An 11,130-nucleotide genomic window follows, 5' to 3' on the forward strand; every position below is an offset into this window, starting at 1 on the left:
TTATTACGAGACATTACAAACATAATCAGAGGGACGCAACAGGTACTGATCCGCAAGGTGGACCCTGGTTTGACAGACTTGAGAGAACACAGTCAGTGTTGACCTAAAGGTAAGTAACTGACTTCAAATTGTTTAACTGTCTTAATTAGATCTTATTTCCCCCGGAGTACTAATACTTGATTGTATTTTTAAAAACAGTTAAAAAGTAAATGTAAATTCCTCACTGACACATTTATGGAAGTTGTGATTTCAATGCCTTGAGATGTCATTAATTTATCTGTGAATTTCTATGTCAAGAGCGGCAGACCTGCCCTAGATCAAGATGACTCACATGAAAAGGTTCCAAAGCATTCCAATGTCCAAGGTATGTCAGGAATTGCTGGACCCATGGGAACAACTTGACTGCTAAGACAATAGGTTGCACAGGGATAAGACTGCAGTTATTAAAACCGCTCAATCATAAAGTCGCAGCAGTTTGACAAGTTCCTTCATGTTTTCATTCCTTATCAATCCCGCATCAACCTGGCAGATGATTCTTTCACAAATGTCTTTTAGTGGAACCAAACTGTTTTTCCAAGAGGTGTCAATTAAAGAACAGCATTAAACTGCTTCCACAGTGGATTTTTTCCACATCTGTATCTGTTGCTTTGGTTGACTTGGTGACTGAAGGCACGATTTCCATCATTTAAAATCTCATTACACTATTTATTGATCCCTTGTGCCCCTTGGGGGCATTGCTTAAGACAGAACATCAGGTTTCTTACTAACCCAATATGGCAGCTCATTTATACTCAGGCCCACCTTTCCCGCACAGCACAGTGCCATGACAAACAATGCACCTGGTTTAGACGTTTTCATGTTTTCCAGTCTCTACAGAGTGATCTAAATGAATTAGAAATATGAGTTACAGCATATTTGTCTGCAGAGGTATTCGCCTTCTTCAGGTCAGTCAAGTACATGCATCTTGCACATCTGTGTGGATAGGTCTCCATCACTTCTGTACATCTGGACACTGCAACTTTTCCCTCTTTCTTACTCTTCATAACACATCAGTTGCTCTCAGCTTCAAGTATTGCAGGAATGGCTCTATACTGGAGTTAGTTAAAAGTGCCATGCCTCTCATGAAGACGCTAAAGGGTGCCTTTGGCTTCGATACCACACACTAAGGGATGTTATAAAGCATCGGTATTGGACAACCTGTCAATGAGAATTGGCTAGCTCAAGGCAATTTCAATCTAGGAGGAAGTAAACAAAAAATGACATTTGGTAAATTGCTGTTTTTCTCGTTCTAGTCAATGAGAGGTTTGTGTAAAGAAGAGGACTATGCCTTTCTGGGAATGTCAGAAAAGATGAAAAAAGTAACGGTGGAAAGAGCTGGAGCTTCGGATGACGACTGGAGAGAAAAAAAGGAGGAAAGGGTAAGAGATAAAGAGGAGCCAGTCTTTTAATATTTCAAAATCCACAATTATATCACTCCCCTAAAAATCACAAATGTGCACAAGAATACAGTATGTGTGTGTGTGTGTGTGTGTGTTTCAGGTCCGTAGGCAAATGGAGAGGGAGCAGCTAGAAAAAGAGAGACTCCAAGAAATAGAAGAGAGCAAGAAGGTGAACGCACACACACACACACAGATTACACACTCTACAAGTCTGTACATCCGCACACCAAACAGCCTTTTTACTCTCAGCTCTGAAACAGCATGGAGGTTTTCCGCTGAATGACACTAGTTAAGCTTCAACTGCTCCCATTTGATTCTCCTGAAAACGCACTCTTGCCAATGCCTGTTTGCACATTTTCAATCTCACCTTCCCACCCACACACTCACACGAACACACACACAGGTTGCATCTGGAATCCAATCTGTAGTAAAATGAGATGATCAGTGTAGTGACAGATCGCCCTGTCTGTCAGCAATTCTTACTGGAAGCCAAGCTCTGATGAGATTTTGGATTTCAGCCCTTAATTTCTCCTTAACATGTTTTTATTTGTTGCCTGGTTTGAGCCAAAGATTTTGTGCCCAGACTTGTGCCCAGCATCATTTTCAATTATGTCTCTTATTGAGCTACTAGCAAGAAGCAGCTGTCAGAAAGTTTTCTGTTTGTGTTTCCTCCGGTTAATCCTTTCTGTGAACGCAGCTCATTATTCACATTTTAAGACTCAGTCCTTAACATTTCATGAAACCATGCGGTTATAATCAGCCTCATGGAAACAGCAGTCTGAACAATCAGGCATGCAGCGGTGTGATGCCTGATCGATAAGTGTTAATTTACCACAGAGATTCACTTCATCGCTCACAGCAAAATCAGATTCACTTCCATGGAAACGTCAGAGTGGGAAACACAACTCTGGCCCTCAGTCAAGGCTGCCAGGCTTATCAGCCGCTCCAAACCTCACTCACACTTCACAGTGCTAAACATAGACACACATAGACACACACACACACACACACACACACACACACACACTAAAGTAGGAGCACATTTAACAGCAGCACAAACACATATTTGGCATTTTAAAAAGCTGGAGTGTGTTCATACTGTATATTCATTTAGAAAAACACACACACACACACACAGAGTTGTCAAAACAGACAGACATCCTCATGGATGTGGAATGCACTCAGTAGCACGCGCGCACACACACACACACACACACACACACACACACACACACACACACACACACAAACAGAGCAGCTGAGGGTGCTTTGAGCAGTCGCCCCGTTTCTGACAAGAGTGTGTGAGGTTAACAAGGGACACGGGCTGTTGTTGTTGTCGTCAGTGTTTCCGTTTCATGCGCACAAACACACACACACACACACACACAAAAAAAAAAGAGGCAGGAAGCTGATGACAACATTTACCCTGATGAAGAGGACAATCACTCTCACCTCAGTTTGGAATGTACTTTCCGCTGAACCCTTACTTAACCTCACACACACACACACACAAGCACGCGCACGCACACGCGCACGCACGCACCTACTCCATGACTTTCAAGTATGATCCTTGATATGTGCACTCACACTCCCAAATCAAACGCACATTTGCATGTATAGTAGGTGCATACAAGTATCCTTAACATTGAAACAAACACACACACATGCTGTTAAATTCACATTACTCTTGATATAATCTCACAAGCACACACACACACACAAACACACACACACACACACACAAACACACACACACCGCTGGAACGCCACAGTCATGCCAGAGAGATTCCAGAAACACACTGTAATGTTTCTAACTTAACACTCAGGTTCTGGAACGACTGCTTCTCCCAAAATATAACACATTAGACCAAACTAACAACCAATTTTGTGGCCAAGGTACATTTCAATGCAATTTCTAATGTCATGTAATAAATGGAACAAAGGCAGTGAGGGTGAATATATCAAAAGTCATTGTTGGTTTCCCAAATTGTTTCCAGAAACTAAATCAACCCAAATTGGTTGGATTTTATTCATTTAATTTGAAGAGACGGAAAAGAGAAACTAAAAGAAACATTTTTGTGTAACTACTTTAGTTAAAGTCTTACATATGTGAGGGATTTAAGCCAACTAGGGCTGTTTCTTTGCAAATCTGCCAACTAAAGTCAGGGAGTGCAGTGTGATAACAGCACAAGTAATACCTCCTAACCTCCAATCTCAGTGGGATCCCAGTGGGATTGGAGGTATATATGGAGCTGAGCTCCAAAGAACACTCAAAGCCTTCTGGGCACCCTTACATCTACGCCAGACCCCACAAATAGATCTCTGAATTGTCTGAAACATTCCTGCAGTGTGGCTGCAGAGATGTCAATGTTGGTCTGTTAGTTAGTTGATAGATCTACCGCTTTGGTCCAGGCTGAAATTTCTCAACATCTACTGAAGAAATTGCCTTTGAAAGGTTCTGTATGTGACATTTAGCATCTAGCATTTAAAGCCCTCTGAGGCAAATTGTAATTTGTGATGATGGGCTTTATAAATAAAATTGAATCGAACGTTCAGAGCATTATTAATGCAGGAAGCACAATTTGCCAACTATAAAAATGTAGTGGAGTAATGGTGCCCTGAGCAGAGAAAGTCTTGCTACCTCTGTTAGTGTTCTAATCGGAGCTTCTCGTGGTTTGTTGTGGTAAGCCGGTCCATTGCATTTGGTTTTTTTTTTAAGTAAACAGGCAAACAAGACTTGAAAAGATGTGTAAAAATATAATTCTGTAACATTAGGTAATTGTCACTATTATAAATATAGTTTTCACCCTAGACATTTTCCCTAACGTTTATAAAAATAGTTTTCTAAATCTACTAATTTCTTGCAATTTGAGGAATATTCTTTACGAAGTTCTTTATTTCTTTTTTTCCCATATTATTGAAAAAATTGGACCAATTTGCTCAAGGTTCAAAGGTTTAAACACTTGTGAAAGGTGTCTGAAAGCAGTACAAGAAATGTTATGTTGCTCCAGGTTTCAAAGGGTCAAATTTGATACAAATATCTACTGTGGCCATAGAATGGATCTCCTAACTCTTAATTATCTTCATCAGCAGGTCAAAGTTTAAATGTATTACTGAATCTGTTAATAAATACACCATTTTTACTTTGGTGATCCCTTGAGGTCAAACTTTGGATGTGATTCAATTTTAAACAGCAAATGTTAGCATGCTTATAGCATATGTCCTTGAAGTGCATGAATGCCTGATTATAGCTTCTTTTTTTGAAAAATATGCTCAATTCGGCAGCAGAAAACACTTTCTTTTGCACCCCTCTGCTTTAATGGCATGCACAACATGGTTCCTAAAAAGCACAGTAATGGAGCTTACTTAGTCTTTTTCTAGCACCTTACGTAAGTTAGATAAACTACAGCTGGGTCTGTGAGATCTTTGGTCTCAGTAAATAACCTGCTATATCAAAACAACCCGTTGACCTGATAAGTATCCCCCAAACTGTTCTAAAAGTATGAGTGTCCACTGTAAGAAAGAGTGGATTCATACAGCAAATATTATGCGTGGCTCCGGAGGGATGTTTTCACAGCTCTGAGGACAGTTTTGTGTTTTTGGTCCTTCAGACCCTCAAACTGCTCTGCACACTGACTCTCTACTTTACAACTAACACCACTGGCCAGATGGCAAATTGCCACCAGCATGTTTTGATTGGATCACAGACAGAAAAGAAGCATTAACGCAATTTGTCAATTTGTCAGCGATCGACAATTTATGGCAATTTGTCGAAAACGTGCTACCCCCTCTTCACACACCATGAGGTGGAACAAGTGTATATAGAACATGAATGAAGTAATCATTCAAACGTCCAAATACTCATTTTCAACTCAAGGCCTTTTTGGAAAGAATGTCTCGGCTGTTCGCCTAAATGTAATTAGGGAGGTAACGGTTTAACTGCTTTCACCTTCAATCCATATGTGTCAGCATGTCTTCGTCTTTAAACTGACATTAAACTAAATGCCTCCCTTGCTCCGAAAACTTCCTCCACACATTTCTGCTCCCCCGACACACACACAAACGCAGCATGGGGGGATGTTAATTGATGACAGGCGCAGTCCACTGACAGCCACTGGCCTCGGCAATCTCACATGTATCCCATCTGATCTGTTTTAAGTCTTACATACACAAGCCTGAAAGATTTATCATTTTCTCTCTCTCACACACACACGTAGAAATTATACATACAAACACAGCAGGAAACTGGATCCAAGAGAGTGATACTGAGCCCAATTTGAGGTCAGGGACACACAACCAGCTCTTTTCATCACACTCTCACTCTTTCTCACACACACACACACACACACACACACACACACACACACACACACACACACACACACACACATACACCTCAAGACACACTTGACATGATCACGCCTACTTGAGGCTCAGAGGTGCGGCCCCACCAGAATGTATATACTGTTATATCATTGTACCAGGGGAACTTTGTAACCTTCAAAATGTTCCTACAGAGCTTTAAGATTTCAGACATATTTCATGTGAGGAATTGTGGGTGTTTTCTTTGTCAAGCTGGTTTGCAGCTGCAAAATCAAGTCATGATATTTGTTCTTTGTCAAATGGAGCGTTATATAGGTTGCGATATATAAGGCGTGAAATGTTAAAATGCATCATGGTAAAGCTTTACATGTGTTTGATGAATTTATGAAGTACTAAAATATTGACATTTTTTATGCCATTTTTTATTTTTATGCACAGGCAATTGCTGTAGCCAGAGGGGCTTTGTTTTTCGGGTTTTTTATCTGGCTGTCCTATTTTCATGAAAACGGCATCTCAAGAATGCTTTGAGAATTCCTTCAAATTTGGCACAGACGTAGATAAAGAACCACTGATGATCAGAATAGATTTTTGTGGTCAAAGGTCAAGGTCACTGTAACCACCTTGCATTAGTCTCATTTTTGGCGAGCACAATATCTCAAGAACACCTTGAGGAAAAATCTTTAAATTTGGCGCAAAATCCACTTGGACCCAAGAAAGAACTGATAAGAATTTGGTGGTCGATGGTCAATTGTAATTTAGTTTGTATGAGATTTGTAGCTGACACCTGTTGTATATAAAGCATTTAGCTCAACCCAACAACCTTCACAACTGCCTTTTCAAATCCAAGATGTACAACTCCAAAGTAAATGTGTATTTGAGATACTGACTTCTAACATTACAGTCTGGTTTGAAGATCACAAACTAAACATGTCCAAAGCATAATTAACACACTGATCAGAAAATTTAACTGCTATCAAAAGCTCCACTCACCACAGTCACGGATGGATTTTTATCCGTCTACCAGCAAACACAAATGACCCGAGGACGTGCCACAGCACCACCAGAGCACTAACTTCTCCCTAGCACAGAAATACTGCTCATACCTCTAAACAGTATTTGTAAGACCTTACAGCAAAGTCACAAACGCCTTTTCACATAAATGATAATATAAGATTTTAGAGCATAGACACAATATGCAGGCAACTGTCCCTCAGATATGTACATCTATCCCATCCACACATTAACATTTAGCATTAACAAGCAATCTGTGACTGAATATGCCAGGTGTTAATGCACACAGAGCGCACTGCAATAAGTTCAAACTCCTGCTACAGTGACATCCCTTCTCTTGTGCTACTCCCAGATGCCTTTCTCAAGTACTTAAAACTCTGAACCCTGAGCAATTGGTGCGATTTCTTTAAAAAAGGGGAAAACGTCAATGAGCAACTTGGTGAGAAATGTTAAACAAAGTGCAAGAAATTTGTAAATTAAGAAACATATTTTTAAAATGCTAGGGGAAATGTCTAGGGAAAAAAGGAAAAGGACAGGGTTTAACTATATTCATGATAATCATAACTACATGCTGTATATCAAATGATGTTATAAAAAAAATGTTTTTTTTTTTTTTTTTCTTTTTTTTTTTTTTACAATTTTCAGGTAAAAAAATTCTTGATAATTTTGGGTTGATGTCTTCTTTACCATAGATCCCAAGTTTTGGAAGAAAACAAGCCAATTTGCTCAGGTTTCAAAGGATTACCATAAAGTTAAAAACTTTATTTAATGCAATGTGACAATGCAACAATGTGACAAGTATCTAAAGTAATGTTCATACATAACTTAGAATCACTCAGTGTTGATTACTGGTTTCACACAAAATCCTGTTGTGTTTTTTGACCCATCCAAAAACCCTGACCACCTTCAGATGCAGCCTTTATCACGCTATGTCATTTGACTTCCTGCTTTGCTTCCGTCATAAATACTACAAGCATTAGATGTCGGTGCCTACACTAAATGTTAATATGGGTCACAAAAGACCTATTTTATCGGCATTTTGGAGGAGGGCAGTCTTGAAAGACACTAAAAGACTCTTTAGACTTGTGAGTAACTGCAGAGTCGGGTGATAATTCACTGCAAGCTATTCACTTAACATTTGATCAGTTGTTAACGTGAAAGTAATGTGCATCTTTGAAACGCTTTTTAACGTTCAGTCTTGTGGTGCACACTTCAGTTGCCTATAATTGTGTATATCTCCTATGTGTTAGGAGAAAGAGCAGCAGTGGCGGACTCATGTGGAACAGCTGACCTCCAGCCAGGAGAAGACTCTACAAGACAGACTGGCAAGACTCAGGAGATTCAGGGTGAGAACATACACAAACATTGACAGACCTCATAATCTGAAACTTGGCTGCGGACCAACTGTCGATGTCCAGCACACAGCTGACAAATCGACCAGGTGCTGATGTTTGACATGCCGCAGCTTAGTGTAACAGTCTGAGATTCAACACCACAGAGAGACGACTTCAGCAGCCACGAGGCTTCTAATGTTTCAAAGCGCCTGCAGGATAGAGAAGCTTTTCTGAAAGATCTGAGACGAACTATTTATCAAACATTAAGGGTCCCTGGACATCTTCATCAAGTTATAGAACGATTGCTTTTAAAGAGTCTTGTCAGTAAGTCTTACAACGAATAGATGCCTGGCAAAGTGAAAAGTTCAAAACTGTCATCATGAGCTTTATTTCACATCCCTGTGGTGCCAAGTTGTCTTTGCACTCTGTTTGGTTTGGCACTAGACTTAATTAAGATCTCCTGTTTACCAGAAGCTGTGGGAGGGACTAAAGGTGACAACTGTCACATGTTCAATGTCAGGTTTTTTCAGGGTTTTTTTTCTCCTCCTGCAGGAGTTCCAGAGGAAGGTGCTGGTAGAGGAGTCAGGGATGGAAGGCGGAGGAGCCACAGTCAACCAGCTGCTCACCAGGATGTAGATGCATCACATGAGAGACTTACTCATGATAAGTGTGCTTTTCACTGCACTTAAACTTCAATAAATGATCACTGTGTCAAACGGGACGTTAGTGTGATCGATGTGAATGAAGGCGATGGTGATGGAAGACAGGAGCCAGCAGCTATAGGAGCTGCAGCATGAGGAATTTCCACATCAGTTTTACTCAGTTGTAGTGGCTGCTACTTTCTTTTGAGATATGAAAACATAATATGTCACAGATGTGGACAGTTAAGAGCCCCTGGGTTCAGACTGCAGGCAGAAGTAGCCCAAATTTGACTTTTTTGCTCATGTGTGACTCACATCTGTTTTTTCTTAACAACACAAATCACTTGGAAAATCATCTTTTCAATTCTGATTTGGGCCACTTTCATATGTGTTCCTACAGGTCTGAGATCAGATACAGGTCTGATTTTTTTTTTGCAATGCAAAATTCATGCGATTTTTACGTTACTCTTAACAGGGTAGACAATTTGTGGTAACCTCCCCCGCTGCCAGCCAATACAACCAAACTCCTATGTGCTTTTTTTAGGGAGATGGGTCACAGTGTCTTGCTGTGGGAGTTTTGTGAAGAAATGATGGCAAATGTGGTTAAAAGTGGAAGTAGTCTACAGGGCCCTATTTCAGAAAGCAGGCTCAACAAACTCTGAGCCTGATCCCGACCTCCGAGTTGACTGAGCCTGAGCTGGAAAAGTCTGAGTTTTGGGTTCCAGAACAGCTGATCAGAATGAGCTCAGGCAACTCTTGAGTATGTTCAGCCTGAAGGAATCGCGTTCACAAAAAGCCATCATCAGTGGAGTGCAGATAACATGATTCAAGGTATCAGAAAGAGGAGTTAGAAGCAGAGCTACTTATTTTGCCTCAACTGAATTGGAGATTTTAATGACCGCGAATGAAGACATCTTCACAAAGAGAGAAAAAAAATCTAATACGGCTGCTGAACAGCATGAGATTGACTTCCTATATACATCCACATGTGAGAAGGCTTAGGAAAAGATTACAGAGCGTGTTAATTCATAATTTTCAAATCCCATGAAGTTTCTAAAGTTCATCAATCACTTACAAAATGATGGCAAGTCAGTGACGCGTGTCTGATTTCCCAGTAAGAACGGAGACACTACTTTCTAGTTGGAAACTAGCTGATATTAAGTATAAAGTATATTCATTCAGTATGAATAAAGATCTCTTTTCATCATCTTTTCAACCACCTAAAATGCAATCACAACATCTACCAGTCACAAATCACAAATTTGATGATTTTGCTCATACATTCGGTTGTAGGTTGAAAGAGAGATATTTACTACCACAGACATTTCCTTCAATGAATGTAATGTTTCTCAGTATGTCATAAAAACAAACTGTACATGCTGTCAGCTGTCAACAAGATAGCTCAACGTCCACAACTCGATACAGAAAAGGACACGCCGTGTCTCTCCTTCCTGCTCCATGCTTAGCGAGCGATCAATCTCAGGCTTAGATTAAGCAAACCTGCCAGCCAGCATAGAGCATGTTGCCATAGTAACTGACTCAGGGTGATGCTGAACTGGCTTTGTGAAACCAAAAACTCAACTCACCTCATTTCAGGCTCAACATAATCAGGGTTTTCTCTAATCCTGCATTCTGAAATAGGGCAAAGTACTTTGAGATTTTTCAAAATATTGAAATATATATTGTGTATTGCCATTACACTGTAAAATCTGACAAGTTGGTTTGACTTTTTTTGTAATTAGGAAACCTATTGCCTTGAGAAATGTAAGTAAATACAACTATTATTCTTGATCCTCTGTTTCAGGTGATTATACACTAATGAAAGTATATTTCTTATGAGTATAATATTTCATTTCTGCTAACATATCCCCCTAAATCTGACACACTGGACCTTTGATGACATAAGAGTGTTATTGTGATATCTTCCCATTTGCGAATTAACATATTTGCCAATAAGTCAAACCATTTTTTCAATAGGAACCACTTTGAAAACTCCAATTGTGGTATAGATGAGTAAAAAATTAAAAGGTTCCTCAGTTTGCTGAATGTCACAGTGACAAAGTAATGATTCAACTTGAAAGAAGAATGGGGCTGATGCATTAACTGATTTTAAGAACTGAGCTTTATCACAACTCTTGCGTGCTGATTCACATCTTAAAGCAGTGGGCCTGAAAGACCACTGTGGTGAGATCATGTTACTCGGGTGGCCTAAATTTTTGAGAGAACATTGCTGACGTAAAACTATAAAAATCCCCCAGATTGCTTGATATTAATACTAAGAATAGACATTTCCAATTCTCAGTCATACACCATAAAATACTCTACATTCTCTGAGTACAGTTAAAGGTGCTGTGCAAAATCCTATCACAATGATGGTTCTAA

At 39.8% G+C, this 11,130-nt stretch overlaps 1 protein-coding gene across 1 annotated transcript; it reads left to right on the plus strand.

Annotated features, from left to right (window-relative positions):
- Window positions 1–322: 322 nt before the first annotated feature.
- On the plus strand, window positions 323–8,815 carry LOC148185910 (uncharacterized). The gene is made up of 5 exons (XM_088073079.1): window positions 323–364; window positions 1,293–1,418; window positions 1,540–1,608; window positions 8,024–8,119; window positions 8,660–8,815. Exons 1-5 carry the CDS (start codon window positions 323–325, stop codon window positions 8,741–8,743), a joined length of 417 nt encoding a protein of 138 aa, XP_087929205.1. The 3' UTR covers window positions 8,744–8,815.
- Window positions 8,816–11,130: the final 2,315 nt, after the last annotated feature.

The sequence above is a fragment of the Plectropomus leopardus genome, chromosome 22 (genome assembly GCF_026936395.1).
Source record: "Plectropomus leopardus strain MGB_pleo_1.0 chromosome 22, ASM2693639v1, whole genome shotgun sequence".
NCBI classification, from domain to species: Eukaryota; Metazoa; Chordata; class Actinopteri; order Perciformes; family Serranidae; genus Plectropomus; species Plectropomus leopardus.

Bases quoted from the DNA above. Each gene is read 5' to 3' on its own strand.
- LOC148185910 (XM_088073079.1), top strand. From the start codon at position 323: ATGACTCACATGAAAAGGTTCCAAAGCATTCCAATGTCCAAG. The intron at 1,419-1,539 runs GTAAGAGATAAA...TGTGTGTTTCAG, and splicing joins GAGAAAAAAAGGAGGAAAGG to GTCCGTAGGCAAATGGAGAG. The intron at 8,120-8,659 runs GTGAGAACATAC...CTCCTCCTGCAG, and splicing joins CAAGACTCAGGAGATTCAGG to GAGTTCCAGAGGAAGGTGCT.